Source organism: Buteo buteo, chromosome 5, assembly GCF_964188355.1.
Source record: "Buteo buteo chromosome 5, bButBut1.hap1.1, whole genome shotgun sequence".
NCBI classification, from domain to species: Eukaryota; Metazoa; Chordata; class Aves; order Accipitriformes; family Accipitridae; genus Buteo; species Buteo buteo.
Window position 1 is genome coordinate 26276255 of NC_134175.1, and position 17883 is coordinate 26294137.

At 47.3% G+C, this 17883-nt stretch overlaps 2 protein-coding genes across 16 annotated transcripts in view; one reads left to right on the forward strand and one right to left on the reverse strand.

The window, feature by feature from the left end:
- Window positions 1-1945: 1945 nt before the first annotated feature.
- Window positions 1946-15850, reverse strand: IDH1 (isocitrate dehydrogenase (NADP(+)) 1). 2 transcript variants are annotated; one of them, XM_075028290.1, is made up of 9 exons: window positions 15750-15850; window positions 12775-12902; window positions 10852-11143; window positions 8975-9080; window positions 6196-6373; window positions 5597-5748; window positions 4382-4522; window positions 3433-3595; window positions 1946-2924 (listed from the first exon to the last, which is right to left on the reverse strand). In XM_075028290.1, exons 2-9 carry the CDS (start codon window positions 12894-12896, stop codon window positions 2831-2833), a joined length of 1248 nt encoding a protein of 415 aa, XP_074884391.1. In that variant the 5' UTR covers window positions 12897-12902; window positions 15750-15850; the 3' UTR covers window positions 1946-2830. The 2 variants fall into 2 exon arrangements, with proteins under 2 accessions (XP_074884391.1, XP_074884392.1); XM_075028291.1 differs by lacking the exon at window positions 15750-15850 and adding an exon at window positions 15040-15240.
- Window positions 15851-15922: 72 nt separating this feature from the next.
- Window positions 15923-17883, forward strand: part of PIKFYVE (phosphoinositide kinase, FYVE-type zinc finger containing) — a 74428-nt gene continuing 72467 nt past the window's right edge. For 13 of the 14 annotated variants that reach the window (XR_012650455.1, XR_012650456.1, XR_012650457.1 and 10 more), the window contains exon 1: window positions 16849-16923. The gene's annotated coding sequence lies outside the window, so the exon portion shown is untranslated. Of the gene's footprint in view, window positions 16118-16848; window positions 16924-17883 lie in introns of those variants that run through there. The other variant, XM_075028294.1, reaches the window with a different exon arrangement.

Sequence of the window (17883 nt, forward strand, 5' to 3'; positions counted from 1 at the left end):
GGACAGTATAAAAGCTTTGTGACATTTATTCCCTGCCCTCCTCCCCGCCCCCCCCAATCACCTTTAAATGCTGGGGTGCTTGTCTGCAAAGTCTTTATGCACAAGTGCTTGTGGCACCACAGATGATAGCTAGTGGGCTCTACCAGTTCTCTCCTGGCCCTACCCAAGCCTGGGAAGAGTACACCTTGTTGGAGGGCTGCTCTTCTGGCATTGCAGATACCCACAAGGGCTGCTGAAAGGATCTGAAAGGGTTGCAGCAGCCCAGGCTTTGACAGCAAGCAGAAGAGGCATGCTGACATGCTGCCTAGCATTACCTTCTGTAAAAGATGGTTTCTGTACAGGTAGAGCAGTCCACTGTGAAGTCACATTTAGGGTTGACTACTGAAACCTTGGAGAGCCCTAGAAGTCAAAGCTCTCTGCTGTTCTGGAAGGGAGCCATGTCAGATAACTGATGTATGCCCTCTCACTGTATTTGCTGTCAGTGGGGATTTGCATAACTATCGAGATGAAAACTGAGCCTTCCACCAGGCCTGAGCATGTAATACCTAGGACACAGATGCACACATCTAACTACATCAGTGTCAGCACTAAAGGTAAGCTAGGCTATGCTTTGATCAAAGACAACTTTTGCTGGGGTCTGCTGATGGAAGGGTTGGTGCAAAGGGCTATTACTGGTAGTGGGAGCTACAAGGGCCCTGCTCAAGAGCTCTGTGAAGCTGGTTGTATGCTGTGAAGCAGACAACCGTGTTTCAGGAAATTCTGTGCTCTTTTCCATTGCAGACTGAGTGCCCACTGGCCTCCAGGACTTGCTTTTTTTAGGGTCTACTGGTGTCTACCTTTGAAGTTTATTGATATTATATGTTTGAGGGAGTGGTGGGGAAAAGAAGTGATTGTATTAGTAGTAAAAGGGAAGAGAATGTGCCTCCTTGGAAGCAGGAAAAATGTTTCTTCTTTCTCCGTGGCAGAGCAGGGAGAGGGACACTCTATTCTTATGACCACACTTACTGCTTCTTTTCCCAACACAGAGACAAGCGTTCTTTTCTCTCCTCAGCACTTCAGTAACAGCCATCAGTTCACAAAGGTAGATGGGGTCTTGCTGTACTCTGCAGAGTCCTCCAGAAGATAGAAATTTTGTCAATACAGAGGGAAAATAGTGCCATCTGCAGTCAGGTAAATGCTACTCAATTGCTTACACTTAAGCTATACTGTCAAGTCATTAAAACAAACAAAAAGTAGAAGATTTAAAAATGCACCTTTATTCAGTTTCCTGAAAGGTACTAGGCTTTCTCTGGTACTCTGTAACTCCAGAAGTGAGGCAGGAGCTAGTAAATAACAGGGAATTTATTAGAGGTGCTGTAGTAGTATGACCTGCCTGACTGTGACACAGTAATTTGAACTATGGCTGTCAGAAGCCAGGCAGGAACATAGATCTCCAGATGTTCCTGATGATTGTTTCCATTGCTTCTATGGGTCAGCAATGGGACTTTTTCCAGCTGCACTTCTTATAAGCTTGTGTTAATAACAGAATAGCAGACTACTGTGTTCATTCATATTGAAGGCACAGTGACAGCTGCTAGCAGTTGTAGAGCTGTGCTTCAGACACACGCTCATCCCCAAACAAATGTTAATACTAGCCGATCTAGTCTTAACATTGCATTTCTATCCTAACCAACACTTAAAGCTAGTCAGCTGCAGGGTAAGAATTTGTCTCACGTATAACCAGTTTCTGATCTTTGTTGAGTGGTGATACATCAATTTGAGTTTATATTAGTCCCAAAATAAAGTTTCAGTGGAGGTGGTACCTTTAAATTCTTGTGCACTACCTGATGCTTACCACCACACTACACATCACATCTTGCCATGGGCCAGAACAAATTAAAACTCTAAGAAGGGAGAGATTATTTCCCCATATCAGCTAATCACACAAAGGAAGGAGAGACACAAAGAATGTTAGTTGGCTTTTATTTTAATCTGAACTAAAATACTCTTAAAAAAAAAAACCAAACACAAAAGCATGGATGGAATAGTTTTTCACAGTCATAATCTGACTTGCTATATCACAACAGGAAGAATTAAGTAATAGCCCAGACAAGTGAAAAAAAGTTTTGCACCTTTATGAGTTGTGGGGTGGGGGAAGAGGTAACAGTTCCTATGCTTCACATCTGGTCAGAAGAATATAAATGCATGGCCTGCATTTAGATACTGCAGCATGGCTTTATTAGGCTCTTAGCCTATAGGGCTTGTTTGTAGCATTTACTAAGTGCTTCTCAAATGCTACAGTCCTGACTGTAGCAGTGGGACCAAATCCCCTAGTATCAGGATACTATGCTCTGATTGGCACTAAGAGATAAATTAAGTAAGAGAGGGGCTGCAACAGAGCTGGCATAGCCCTGTAAGCTCACTTACACTCAGTGGACAGTACTGGAAAGATGAGGACGGTTCTGATTTCTAAGGTCTGTTGAACAGTAAGTCACCACTGGTTTGACCAGAGCTGTGACACAGATTGGCTTTCAGTCTGAGAGGAAGAGTGAAAAGAAACACAGATCAAAGTCATAGAGAGAAACCTCAGGTCTACTGTGAATGACATTAGGAATCCAGACCTGCATTGAGCTTGAATGCTATCACATTCAGCTGCTTAGCAAAAAGTAAGGCCTAGCCCAGCAGCTCAAGGGGTTTAAGAAAACATGGTCTTTTAAACATTTAAAAAAGTGTACATGTTTACTTTTGTCTAATATTTGAAATGTTCACAACAGAGTGTGATATAGTGCCACTTACACTCTGGTATAAGTGGGAGACGCTTTGTTAATGGAGCTTGAGTAGAACCCATGCCTTAAAGTTTGGGCAGGGAGGCCAGCTTCCCCTTCAAGTTTTCAGCAAGCTTGTCCATGAACTCAAAGGTATTCAGGTAGTCAGAGCGTGTGACGCTGAAGGAGGGAAACAAAACAAGACAGACATTAGTTGTAAAGCCACTCAAATACTCACAGCAGGGGAACACTGTTCAAAGAACTCCAAGTCTTGCCTCTAAACCCAACTCCTACTCATCAGGCTGGTGTTTTTTGCCAAAAGGCTCTAGAGAAGAGGTAGCCAGGTGGTATTTTGCAGTGAAGTAGGTCTCTATCCTAATAAATGGACAGGGCAGGATCTAGCCAACGTAGCCAGCCTGTCATAAGAGAAATCTTTGCAGTTCCCTCTTTATTTTTTCCCCTATGCATTTGGTACAATAGCAAGGACAGAGCAACCTAGACTAAGCTACTTGGAGCAGGGAATGTCTCACATTCTGTTTGTACAACACAGGGTACACAGATGAGCCCTGTTCTGTGACCAGACTCCAGCAATTTTTCACCATACTAAAATAACTTCCCAGAAAATGTTGTTCAGAAACACCAAGTAAAACAGTCTCCTCCAAGCACAGCTTGGAGTTCATACACTTACTTAGGTAGGCCTTTGATACAGGCAGCAAGGTCCTTTGTCATGAAGCCAGATTCAATGGTCTCAATGCAGACTTCTTCCAGGGCAATGGCAAAGTTCTTGAGGCTAGTGTTGTTGTCCAGCTTAGCTCTGTGAGCTAGTCCTCTTGTCCATGCGAAGATGGAGGCTGAGAGAGAACACTAGATTACTTTGTCTTTCCAGAACTCCCTGGACATTGTTCTAAACTGCCATGTGGAACAGTAATTATTTTTTATTAAAACAGACAGAAAAAAAGATAGAAAATCTGGTATGGGAAAGAGAACACTTATCTTCATCTAGGCATCCTTTGCATTTTGTGCAGCTCTAAAGAAAAGCAAGCCCCAGAAACTACTCACTGCCTCCAGCAATCTCTCTGTGCGTGCCATTTTATCTTATTTTGTTCCTGCCCAAGTTGGAAAGAAAGACTGGTAGTAGGACTCTATGGTTACACAGAAAGTTGTCCTTATTGTCCTTATGATAGAAGGGTGCAGTCTTCTTCTGGGTATTACATTACACTCTGGTCCCTATGCAATTGTAGAGGATTCTTTCCCTCGTGTCCCATTCTAGGTGCGCTTACACTTTTAAGTATGTATGTGGTTTCATGGGTGGCTGGGTCTTTTGGAGCATCAGGAAGGGGAGTAAAACAAAAAACAACCAACCTAAACCTTAAGGCTGTTGTGGCTATAAACCCATCATTTGCTGAAGAGTGAGAGCATGTCTCAAAGGCTAGGTCTAGCTTATTGCTCACACTTACTCCATTCCACCCTGGTTTTGCTCCAGGCTGCAGCTGTCTCCGTGGAAGAAAAATGCATTATGAACTACCAGTTTCACCACTCAGTGAAGCAATTCTCTGCAGAAAGGATGCAGATGTTCTTACTCCAAACCTGTTCCTTCATGTGTACAGATCACTGAAGGGCAATGAAAAGCAGCTCACCAATGGGGTTAGTGGAGGTTTCTTGGCCTTTCTGGTGCATGCGGTAGTGACGAGTAACCGTGCCATGAGCAGCTTCTGCTTCAACAGTCTTGCCATCAGGGCAGATCAGCACACTGGTCATCATGCCTAGAGAGCCATAGCCTACAGAATACATAGTTTAAAAAGTTCAGTGTCTCCTCTGGACAGCCCCCTTAAATTCCCCTTAATCCCACCATCCTACAATCCTCCTACATCCTCCCAGCCTTGATGTGAGTATTCCTAAACAGCAGTGCTGCTGCAATTAACTGGCTAGTCCTGACACATCAAAACAGCTCATCTGAACAGAAAGTGCTGCTGAACCATGAAATACAGATATGCAGACATTCTGCACTGTTTTAAGAAAATTAGTATTCTCACCTAACTTGCTGGACAGATTTTTATTGAAAAGATGCAGTATGAGAACAAAGAATCCTAAATAAACAGTGTTGGGCTGTCAATCACCATCTTCCCCACAGGGTGATAGTAAACAAACCTACTTCATATCAAGAGCATCTGCTCTAGTGAAAAGAACCATCAGCTGGCAAAACTGGACATTCACATCACTTCTAACCCTGTAGGTTTCAGAGAGCTGTGTCTTTGACAGCTTCTTTGTTCAGCAGTCCAACACACATCCTTGTTCTGTGGGATGCAGTTTACTGGCATTACTTTAGAAAGAGTGTATTACATAAAGCCACACATCTTGTCTTGTGGGTTTCTGCATCCGTATTTGTTTTGGCACCAGGCAGCTTGGTTATATAGGATTTTGATCAAGCACTGCAAGTCTAAAGTTAAACATATCAGTCTCTCTCTTTACACCTGACAGGTAGCTTTAGGTCCTGAAGATGGTCTTACTTATCTGTAGAACACCTGCCAGTATGCTCACCATCAGTCAGCTTAATTCAAGCTGGCAGTGACAGAATCCCAGCTGTCTGGATACCTTCCATTAGAATGGAAAGCCATCAGTTACTATGTTGGTAGGAACTGCCATTCCGTAAAGAAGTGCAACTACACAGTCTACATTCAATGGATTCTCCTGTAAAAGTGAAATCAGAAATTCTTTGCCTGCCTGATATCTCCATGACTGGCCACAGGTTTGAAATATAAGTTCTGAGACCCTACACCATGTCCTGGGCCATTACATAAGATATGACACAAGGTCACAAGATACTTCAGTGTAGCACAGGAAACATCTCACACCTTGCGCAACAGAGTCAGACTGGACATCCCCATCATAGTTCTTGCAGGCCCAGACAAAGCCTCCTTCAGATTTCAGGGCCTGAGCAACCATGTCATCAATGAGCCTATGCTCATACCAGATCTTTTTGGCTTCAAACTGGGACTTGTATTCTCTGGAAAACAAAAAGCAGAACAACTCATTATATAGATAAAAACAGGGATTGCGCAATTTGTGCAAGTAATTGTACATAGCGAGATGCATAGAAATAAGAGAGAAAAAAAAACTTAAAAGAAATTTGCATCTTCTTTACTCTTTTTTTGCTTGCTTGCTTTGCTAGGCCTCTGCAAGTCTGCTTCAGAATCACAGAGGAGCCCATAGAGAACCTGTGACTCTGTTAGGAGAGATGAACACCACAGCCACATTTAGCAGAGCTTTAAATATTGAGTACTGTGTCCTGCAGGACAAGAGAGACTGTGACAGGGAAGGCACACAGCCCCCCCAAAGTGCTGCTGAGTGTCTGAGAATGCTGAATTAACTGTAGCAGCTCACAAGGTTGGAGAAGATGTTTCTGCTGCAGACTTATGCACTGCAGTAGCAAGTACGCAACTATCCTGGTTACCTGTCATAGATCTCTTGGAAGATGTCTTTAAAGCGGCCATCGTATCTTTTCAGGATGGTGTTCTTGGTGCTCATGTAGAGGGGCCAGCCTTTAGACAGTGCCATTTGGAAGGAACTGTGGGCAAAATCCTTGATAGACTGGTCAAGATTGTACATTCCCATGGCTACACCACCACACCCTGTTAGTGGAGAAAGAACAGATAAGAACCAACTAGATTTAATTTTGTTTAAGGATTTGACAGTCTCCCCATAGCATACTCTGGCAGGCAGGCTGGTGTTATCCCCGGGTGTCTTGACATAGTTCTCAATTTAAGGCTGGCTCTTTCAGGAGAAGATTCACTTTGCACTATCAGCTCTAAGTTCCACCAGTCCCGTGACATACGGATAGGAAGGTGGTTTTGTTTTACAGCTAGGTACATCTTAATACTGTGATCTAATACCCCTAAGAAGTTTATTCCTAATCCAGCCTAAACAGCAAAACTGTGACAGGAGCAAGTGTGCTTGAACTCCTACTAGTCATACAAAGTATTTTTTCTATCAAAGCAGCAGGCAGGAGTTTGGAGCAGGAGTCTCAGTCAAAGCTAGAAATGGGTTTGGTTCCATCTTAAGTGTCTTGTACCTTCAGGCTTTGACTGCACTGCAGAACTAACTCTGGCAGTCAGAGGCTGCTTTGCCTAGCTCAGGTAAACAAGTCCCCACATGCATTCCTGCATCTTTTCAGCACATGTGTCTGGCTTACCCTGAAGCTTTGTTTCACCTGCTCAGGCTCACTTCCAGTGAGTTGCGGGGAGAACATGGCAGTCATGTGAATGCAAGGGAAAGTCCCAAGAAGGCTCTGAGGAACTATCAACACTCACATGACTTAGACTGTGTAATGCAGATGTGTCAACAGCCTGAATGGAAGTGCCTTAAACTTACAGCCCAGGTCACCTGGGAGAAAGCAGCATTCAGATCATGGGAGAGGCTGACTGTGGGTGAAAGTAGGGTCTAGGGCTTCATGAAAAAGCTTTGTCATCTTCAGAGCACAGCTCTTTGTGTTTCTAGTGAAAAGTAGATACCATGTACTTAAAATTAAGCACCTCACTACCACCACCTCTCTAGTTTGTTGTACAGTGCCTTTATCAGGGATTTTCGCTCCAGAAACACTGCAGATTTGGTTTTATTTTTGAAAATACTCTTTCCTAATATCCATTTATCCTTACCTCCAGATGGTTGTTACTATATGGACATGTGTGCAGAATGAAGAGGGGAAGCCAGAGGAGGTTTATCTGCTTGCTAAGATAGCAAGGTCATTTAAAGGTGATATTGGCAGGGAATGAAATTCCTGTTGTTACCAGCAAAAATACATGTTGTCCCCCTGCCTCGCTTAATGAGTCAAGGACAGAACATGGTCTGATCAGCTACAGACACCGTGTCCTCTTGAGCCATGATTTCATAGTTGCTGGATGACAGCTATTAAGTTTTATTCAAATACTTATTTGCATATAAGTAAAAAAACCCCAACCTTGTTGCAATCATACAATCTTACTGCCTACTAAAATCTCTTGATTCAGTGTCAAGTTTGAACATATTAGTATAGCAATAGGACAAGCTTCCTTTACGCATTGTGGAGATATGCTGGCACAACAGTTATCTGTGGGGAGGGGAGTTCCCCCAGAGCAACAGCAGTAGTCTGCCATCTTTGCACTTCCTTGCTTTCTGCTCGCTGATGCGACGCAGAGTGGTGAATCAGACTGGAAGCTGGAACTGCCAGACACCTCCACTACAGGCTCACCAGTCACCTATCAAATGAAAACAGATTAGGACTGGCAGTGAAGCAGGTGAACTCCAGATGAAAGGCTGTGCAAGAAGAGATAGCAGAGATTTAGGCTCCTGTGAGAAAGAATGCCAGAGAAATCAAGTATTACAAAAGAGGGTCATATGGCAGTTTTGGTACCTGTTTGCCAAGCCAACTGCATACAAACTAGGATTCTGCGGTTTACATGGATGTATTAAGTTTTTGTAGCTAGAAACAAAACATTGCACACTCACATACATAGGTCACCATAAGGCTTCAAAACCTGAAGCCTTTGATCACTGATATGCAGGAGACGTGACTTGTGCGATGTTTTCCTGAATCCTGCCCCTAGAGAAACACTCTAGGTTCTAGCAACATGTGTGTAATTGTTTCCATGCAACAAAGCCCAGCAATGTCAGGGCTCCTCCTCCTGAGCCTAGCAACGTCTACAACCAGCACAGCAATATTGCTAGGGGGGGACTGCATCTGTTAAAACAGTTAGAGCCTATACAGTCAGGAGCATCTTTGTCAAATATCTTTTCCACCTTGCAGAGTAAGTGTCAGTTCTCATTTCTACTGAAAGAGAGACTGCTTAATAAAGAAGGGTACAAACTGCAAAGGTATATAGAGCTCAGTAAGACAAACTAAAACCAGAAAGAATTATACCCAAATTGTTCTCAAACATATGTCCCCTTAGGTCAAGCCCCGTTTAGATAGCACGTTTCCCTATGATCAGAGAGAAAAAACATACATGCCACTACCAGAGTCATCATACAAGAAGCATGACAGATGGCCAATCTAATATGACTGTGTTTGATATGCCTTTTTGATGCCAGGAAGATTTCACTTAACTTTCAGTACTTCCCAGATAAATAAGGCCCAGACCTTCTCCCCAACTCTACCTCAAAGTCATATTTTACTATCAAACAGATCTGACCAATACTTTAAGGTTGAATTAAACAAAAAATACCAGTTTTAATCACAACTTAAAGATAATACCTACTTTCAAAGTTATGGACCAGGTACGTGACTGGTTTGCCTCCACCTTCTGGAGTGTAGATCATCTCTACTTTTCCAGGCCCAGGTACCACAAAATCAGTTGCTCTGTACTGTTAAAAAAAATAAAAATTGCCATGATGATTTTATCTATCAGGAGGACAGAACAATAAAAGACAACCTGCATTTGGGATGGCAGGGTGCAGAAAAACATAGAGTTGTACCAAAAAAACCCCATTGATCAGGCTCTGTTTACTCAGCCGTGTGGTCCTTGGTAATCTAGTAAATTAATCCAATGACAAGTAGTTAAGAGCCTGCCTATTTCAGAAGATATCTTCCTCTTTAAGGGAAAAAATTTTCAGATTCTTGTGCCCCATCAGTTGGCAGAGTATGTATTTTTGCAGCTGCACTGAAGTTTTAAAGTACAAAGTATCCAGAGTGCAGTGTGGTCTGTGAGTAGAAAGACTCCTCTCCCTGCCTCAAAAAACCCCATTCATATCACAACTACTGATCTCATGAATAAGGGGAAAAATCATACAGCACCTTAATAAAAGCCATTATTTCTATCCATCATATGACATTTGAAAGACCAATCTGGAGTAAGAGTTCTTTGAATTCTGTAAATAGGTGCACATTTTGCTTCTCTGAGCTACACAGACTCAAAAGAGCCAACAGGTACTTCAAGTCTTTAAATGGTGTCTCATCTTCCCAACTGTCCTGAACAGTACTATTTAAGGTTACATTTCCTTGAAATTCATCACCCTTTTTCATGTAGTTTCCTTCATATTGAAGGAATCAGTTCCCTGAGCTGTTCTGAAGTTACGGAAGTGTCTTGCTCATATGTCCTTTACATGTTCTTGTATTATTCCTTTCACTTTGATCTCATACTTTGGCAAGGTTTCAATCCTTCTCCCTTAATCCATTGTTTTCTATTATTATTTTGACCTTCTCAGTTATTCAGTACTGTTAAGGATGTTGAACCCCATTTTTTTTTCTAGTGTCAGGGCTCTGCAATTATTTTCCTCTTGGAAATTTATTATTTTACCTTCCCACCCCAGCTGATCTTATGACTCACCCTCAGTTTGCGGGTGTACCCACCTATTTAAGCACTCGGCTCTACTAAAAGTCTTTTGCCATGTTTGGCTGCTTTACAGCGTATCATTACCTACAGAGAACAGTATGGTTGATTCTTGTCTGAACTTTGTAAAGGCCACTACACTGAGTGCCATGCTAGGGCCTTCCATGGCCTTGTACTACCTCTGCCAGGAGAGCTCTGGTAAAGGATGTTTCCCTTCTTCAGCACCACAGACTGATGGGCCCAGTATGAATAACAACTCTGCGGGAGTGCTGTGCAAGTAAGTTTGAGAAGCAGATCACAGTTAAAAAAAAAAAAAAAAAAGGAAAACAAACCCACACCCACGCACAAAAGGCAACTTTGCCACTTCTGAAAAAATCACTCACTCAGATCCATTTTTGCTGTGAGCAACATTTGCGACCAAGAAGTCCTTCTGAGAAGTAAAAAGATGGGCAGTGTAAAGGATATTTTCTAAAGACATTGTTATGAAGGGAGGTGGGTTCTGCAGAGGTGAAGAAAAATAACTTGGAGGAGTTATACCCCATGTTTAGGTACAGACCTATCTAATCCAAGCACAGGCCCCTGAATGCTGTTTATACAGCTACACTGTCTAAGGAAGAGAGGCATGAAGCAGGCTCTCCCACACTTTGCCAGGTGCTGTACAAACAAAATGCCAGCAAGTACCCACTCCCAGGTGGAATGCAAGGGATAAAGCAGCAGCACAGGGTTGTCTAAGTCTTTGTAGCTTTATACCAGTCAGGTCTAAGCCTGTTCAGATAAAAAGAGGCATAAGCACTGAAGTGACTCACTTGATCCCCATAAGCGTGACGGCCAATGACAATTGGTTTCACCCATCCAGACACCAGCCGGGGAATGTTCTTGCAGATAATAGCCTCCCTGAAGACAGTGCCACCTAAGATGTTTCTAATTGTCCCATTGGGAGACTTCCACATCTGCTTCAACTTGAACTCCTCCACTCTCTTCTCATCAGGAGTGATGGTTGCACACTTTATGCCAACATTGTATTTCTTTATGGCTTCAGCAGCTTCCACAGTTACTTTATCATTTGTAGCATCACGATGCTCAATGCCCAAGTCATAGCTGTAACAAACCCACAAAGATGGTCAGAACTGCCCAGGACATTTCTTCATGTCCAACAGGAAAGAAAGCAGACCCCATATGTGCCTGTCAGTGTAGTTCCAGCACTCTGCCATAACTCATGTTTTTTGCCTCTTCCACTGCAAATGCTGTTGGACTGGAAGAAAACATAGGCTCATACACTGATACTTCTGCTGCTGGTAGGAGGCTGGAGAAAGGACAGCTTCAGTTTATGGCTGAGGCTCTCTGCCAGCATGGGACATAGCAGTATCTCCTCTGCCTTCCTTTCTGAGCTTCCTGCAATGGAAGCTTTCAGACTGGGATTCTGATGGTATGGAGCAGCACAATCCCCAGATGAATATGGGCCTTTATTTCAAACCTCTTGTGCTGAGAGTTCTGGCTTCCTTCACGTCCTGAGCATATGAAGCTATGCTAGGCTTAAAAACTGCTTTGACAACAGACGCACAATCCTGCTCTGGCAGCAAAACTACCAATATTCCCCTCAGTCAGAGGAAGCACGCTTCCTACGCTCACTGTTTTAATAGCTTTTGGAGAAAAACGGGTGCCCAGCATGGGACAGCCCTGAAGCATAGCCAGCTATACATGAATCTAGCCATTGTGCTGCCTCAGCCAGGGGTCCACTCTCCCTCCTCCCACCCCTCTTTTGAAAAGGGATGTTCTCCAGACTGTGTGCATGTATTATGCTGCTGGGTTCCTGTTTGCTTGGTTCTCAACACCAGCAAGCAGAAAGCCTAATGTAGGAGGCATACAAATGACTGCAGGAGCAGGGGAAGAGGTCAGACTTGTGGGTTTAATAGTGGCAGATACTATTGAAGGCCTCTGTCCACATGGCTAGGAGCAATGCAGTTGGATACTTCTCTAATAATTATAGCTCAGTGGCTAGAAAGGGAAGAGATTATTCTTTCTGCTTGACCAGATGCTGTAGATAGCATGTCCCTTTTGCCACACCAGCTGCTAGTATTTTTTTCCAGAAGGGAGTGTAGGAGCACAGCCTAGGCTCAGGGAGCAATTGCAACAGTTAGCTCACACTGACAGTAGCAGAGCTCAAGCTTACAGGCATCAGGGCAGAGTCTGTGCCCTATAACCACCCTTTTGCCCTCCGGGCAGATCTTCAGACAGAGATGGCAAGAAGCCGAGTCCACAGATGCTAGGCTTCAAGTCAGGCAGTGGCTGAAACATCCCATGTTTCTGATTGTTTAGGATGCAGGAAGCTGTGCAGACTGCCCTGGTGCTGGAAAGCCAAGACAGAGGAGACAAAAATCCAGACCATGTCTGTGAGAGACCTTCTTAGAGGCACAGTATAGAGAAGAGCTAGCTCACAATTAAGCATTCACTGCTTACTGCTATGAGGAACCCCAGAGAAGGTGCCAGACTTTGAAAAAATACCCTCACCATGAGGCCATATTTTCCAGAGTACTTAGTGAGGTTGGCCTGTAGGTGAGTTAACTAGGGGAGTCTGCTGGAAACTTTACCAGTATAAAAAGGGCTAGTTAGCCTCTCTGCACTAGCGCAGGAAGAGCTATAAGGCTCTTGGTGCTAAATGAAACATGATCAATGCCTAATGACACATGCAAATTGCAGTACAAAGTGGCTGTGTGTCATAGAGCCATTACCTGTGCAAATCCAGATCTACGTAAGGAAAAATCAGCTTTTCTTTAATCAGTTCCCAGATGACCCGTGTCATTTCATCTCCTTGCATCTCCACAACAGAGCCCCCATGGATTTTTTTAGACATCTTGAGCTGCAACAGACATAAAAAACCCCCAGCCCAAGTTAAAAACTGCCAACACACATCACCAATACGTGTATCCTGCATTTTTACAACACAACTGGAAGAGAGGTACTAACATAGCATACAGGATCTCTCCTCAAAGTCTTGAAAATAACCACAATTTATCCCTAGTTTCATGCTAACTGGTATTCTTCTTAAAGCCTCAGCTCCTAGGGAGATCTATCTGAGAAAAAATAAAGGTTAATATCTGAGATTTAAGGACCTGTGTTCTAAGGGCATGAACTTTAATTATGGTTGTACAAAAGAATTTGAAAGCATGACCAAACTCTTCCCCCAAATTCCACAGAAATAGATGAGCACTATTTATTTTTAGATTTCACGAGTTCTAGTCCAGTTGCCTCTTCTTCTGAAAAACAGGGGTTAATGGACATTAGTTTAATGACAGCTCATATTGCTGGCACTATTACGATTAATACATTGTCAGCTTCTTTATTAACTTCCTTCTGCAGGAAGGAAGGAAACTGGTACAGAAATTCAAGGGCCACATCAAGAGTACTTTCTCCTGGCAAGCTTCATTTCTGCTGTTAAAATAAATACTGGACAGATTTGTTTTCTGTATGGAACAGAGGTTTCCCAAGATATTTGTTCACAAAGCCTCAGAAAATAAACCTGAACTCTGCCCTTCTATTTGCACTTTGTTCTTTGACAAAACCCAACCCCACAAGCCACTGAACTGCTCTAACACAGTGCCCTGCTTTCTGACAGCCACAGTTTCTTGGTTGTCAGCTCTGATTATGCAAGAGCTATGACTTGGCAAGTTCTTCCTCCCAAGACAGCCCCCTTCTTGTATGCAGCTGTTAGGATACTACAGTAAGATACCAAGCCCTTGTGCCTGAGGTTGCAGTCTTACAGATACCAAGGTCCATGAATCACTTTATCCAGAATGAGGGGTACTACTGTACACAGAGTCTATTAATCCAGATGAAGTTATTCAGAGGTGTGAGGTTTGCAATGCAAGGGCCTCAGGTTACAAGCATGTGGGGAAACTGCTCCCCAGTTCAGGTTTTTTTTTTTTTTTTTTTAAAAATTAAACCAACTTGTGCTGAATTTCCAAAATCCAATCCATTAAACATTTTTAGTCTGGGAAGAGAATACACTTTAAGCTATGTTCTAGCTACTGCATCAAACTTTTTTAAAAAGCAAAAATTAAAAAAGCAAAACAAGGTTGTGAGTTACTGAGACTCTATTTACTATGAGCACATAAACTTGAAAAATTAAGTAGTCCAAGGCACTCCTATCACAAAGAAAGATAGTATCTTGGCTTATATTAGGCCTTTCTAGTCCTCATGGAAAACTTCAGCTTCATATGACCACACTCTGAACTCAGTTTATTTATGCAGGTATTTTGGGCCCAATTTTCAATTGTGACTATCTAAATAAGGACTGTGTATTACACTCCCATGGCCTAGGCACAGGATTGCTACTCAGGAGACTTCAGTTTTGCTTTTGGCACTTACACAGTGTGAGAAACAGTCTGATTCATTTAAGCCAAAATGTACACAGACACCCACCCACCACTGCTTGTTTTGTGGTTTGGTCCCTACTTAGATAAGACAAATTAGACTATGTCAGTCCTAGCAATAGGTTTTGCAAAGCTGGCTTCAGACCTATATGGTATTGCTGTCACAAGGGGAACAAAAGCATGAGAGACGCACCTCCACTGAGATACATCCCCACTGATATGTGGAAACAGCAGCTTCTTAAACAACTCTGACAGCATCCTACGTGTTTATCTGGTCACAGCCCCAGTTTTTTTCCCCTCCTCAAACACTGATGTCCCCAGTTTCTCTATGTACAAGGGCAGTATAGCAGTAGCATCCGCCCTTCATTCACCAGAGTCAACATGCCAAGAGGTTCCTCTAGAGAGCACACGTTCCCTAGAGTTCAACTCTTTCTGTCACTCTTCCCCTTTGCTTTTATACACTCCAGAACTGCCAAAAGTCAGCAAGGTCTTTCTCCTAAAGCAACCCTTCTTTAAATACATTTAACTCAAGCATTTAGCCAAGGCAGCTTAGAAGAAGCTTCGTGAGTTTCCAAATACTCCTTGGTCCTCAGGAAGGACTTGGGCCCTAGAGTCAATAATTACCTATTGCAACAACTCCTTAATTCAGGTTTACGGAAGATCTCTTCAGACCAGGCACGCTCCCAGGGAGAGCGGCGGAGATCGTCGTCACTAACCGAGATCTTGCCTGCACTTGTTTTTCAGCCGCGCTGCCCTCCATCCACGCCCGCCGCCCGCCCCTGACAACGCCACGCAGCCTAGCTCTTCTGGCACAGGTAGAGTTTGCCGACCAGGCCGCGGGCTGCAGCCGGGGCCACCAGCCGGGGCTGAAATCCAGGCACCGGCACCACCCCGGCACGGCGCTGCCGGGCCTGGCCAGCACGGCAGCGACCCGGAACGCTCCCCCCGGCCCGGGGGGGCTGCCCCGGGGTACGCGAGGGGCCCTGAGCGCAGCCGGCATTAGGCGACACCACCGACTGTGAAGAGAGATCTGGATTGCCGGGGGAGAAAGCCCAGCGCCAGGCCGGGGAGGCCGAGTCCGGGGTGCGAGCACCCCCTCAGCACCCGGGGCGTCTTCCGCGACACCTGCGGCGGGAGGGGGTGCCGGGCGGGCAGCCTGCCGCGGAGCCCCTGCCCCGAACCGCCGGGAGAAAAGCCCTTAAAGCCCGAAACCGCCCTCTCAGGGCTCCTCTGCAGGGCGGCGGACGCCGCGACCGGGAGGGAAAGAACCAAGAGGCGGGGCGGGGCGGCGCGGGCCCGTCCCGCCTCACCCGCGCAGCCCCGGTCCCCGTTACCTGCGGGCAGTGCCGGTCCGGCTCTCACAGCGATGCGGGGCCCGGCCGTGCGCGGGGCCTCTTATAGGGCCGCGCCCCCGCCCCCGGCCCGGCCCCGCCGCCGCGGCGCCCCCTGCCGGCCCCTCCTCCCGGCGGCGGGCCGGGGGCGGGGCCGGCAGGGGGAGCGGCCGCTCGGCCCTGACCCGCGGGCGCGTGGGCCCGCTCGCCCAGCGGCTCTCCGGCCGGCGCGTGGCGGTGACCGCCCCGCCGGGTCTGCCCGGGGTTTCGCGCGCCGATGCCCCCCCCGTGAGGCGGCCGCGGCAGCACGTAACGCGCCGCGGCCGTTCCGCCGGGCCGGGCCTTTTCCGCGCTCTCCCGAGACAGCCGCAGTAAGTGGCCTGCGTCGCCACAGGGACGCCGATGGTGCTGGCGGGCACGAAGGCTTGGGCGCCGACGGGGCTCGGGCGTGCCCGGGCTGCTGGAGCGGGCCCCGGGGAAAGCGCGGGCGGCCAGCCTGCCCTCGGCGCCGTGCTGGCCTGCCCCCGGCCGCGGGGTCCCGGCGGAACCGCTCCGCAGCCCGGCCCAGGGGACGCGCCTAACGGGGGCGGGCGCGGACACGCACACGTCGGCTGGCGCGGAGGCGGCCGTGTCGGCACTACGGCCAGCCGAGTGGCGGGGCTTCCCGCCTCGAGGGGCAGGACAGGGCGCCCCTCTGGGGCCGGGGCGAGGCGGGGAGTGGGAACCGGGGAGGAGCCCCCGGGGGGGCACACCCGCCTCGTCGGGCTCCCTCCGCTGCCAGGGCGGCGGCGGCTCCCGCGGTGGCAGCCTGGAGCTGCCACGCCCGGGACGCGCCTCCTCGCAGCGCGGAGCCGGAGAAGGGCCGCGGGCCGGAGGCGGAGCGCAGTGACGGGGCGACGGGGCTGCGGGGCGGGCGGTGCGGAGGAGGCCGCCTCAGCGGCCCCGCCCCTACGGCCGCGGCCCCGGCGGATGGATTGGCGCGGAGACTCGATTGGCGATGCCTCGGCGAGGAGCGCGGCCATCGGCGGGCGATTGGGCAGGGCTGGCGGCGGCGCGGCGGGTTGCTAGGGGCGGGGCGGGGAAGCGGGCCGAGGCGGGGGGGGGGTGAAAAGAGGCGGTGTCGGCCTGGGCCTGCGCCCCGGCAACCCGCACCGGCGTCGTCACCCGCGGGGAGCAGGTGAGGACAGCCTCTCCGGGACTGGGCGATCCTGCGTGGGCCCGTGGTAGTGGTTCCCCGGGGTGTGTGAGCCTTTTTTGTGGGGTCTGGCCCGGCCCGGCCCGGTCCTTGATAGCAGCTGGCGGCGGTGCCGCTCCTAGGCTGGCTCGGGGGTCGCTGCGTGGCCGCTGCCTGCAAGCAGCTTTCTGCTGCTTCCTTCCCGCCCTGCCGCAGGTGATCTTCCGGGTCCGCCATCCCAGGCGGGCGGCAGTCGCCTTCGGCGGGTGCGTGTCTGTGACGGGGGAGGGTAGGGGTGTCCCCTTTCCAGAGGGGAAAGCAAAGCAGTCAGCGTGGTTGTGGCGCAGAGGTTGGAAGTGAAGTGTGTGTGTCATGCACTTATGTTTAAATTAGGACTGTTCAGCTTTTACACCCGGGGTGTGTTAGCCAGGTGCCCAGGAGGAACATCCGAGTAACAAGGAGTGCTTGGACTCTTCTGGCACTGAGAGGTTGTGGTCAGTTTTGTGGGGTGCAGGATGTCGCAGAGCCGTTCCGGATGTAACTGCGGAACGTGTGTGGAGGTTCGCGCCCGTACTTGCACTCTGTTTTATCCGTGATGAGTTGGTGATTGCTGAAGACGTTGCAGCCTGAAGTGGCTTTAGATTTATCCCCAGTGGCTGTTTGGTAAGGAGCCCGAGGAAGACGTAGTCTTTTTTTTGTGCTTGTTGACTGTGTGTCTTTCTTTCTGATTTCCCATAATCTACAAATAAGTGACTATTTCCCTGTTTCTTGGGGGGCTGGTCGTGTCTTCCTTTTAGTGGGAGAACTAAAGCACTTCAAGAAAGGATGATATACTCCATAGCTAATGTGTTGTGTAGCACAGAAGATCCAGGTGTTTCTGGAGCAAATGCCAAGCACAGTGCTCTTCAGTCTGTTAATTAGGATAGTGCTGTCACAGAAGCAATTACTGTGTGGTTTCTTTTC

Excerpts from the sequence above, each read along its gene's own strand:
- IDH1 (XM_075028290.1), bottom strand. The coding sequence starts at position 12,896 with ATGTCTAAAAAAATCCATGGGGGCTCTGTTGTGGAGATGCAAGGAGAT. Across the intron at positions 6,374-8,974 it reads CCTGGTCCATAACTTTGAAA|GGTGTGGTGGTGTAGCCATG; the intron begins GTAGGTATTATC and ends CTCCACTAACAG. Across the intron at positions 3,596-4,381 it reads AACCTCCACTAACCCCATTG|CCTCCATCTTCGCATGGACA; the intron begins GTGAGCTGCTTT and ends GTTCTCTCTCAG.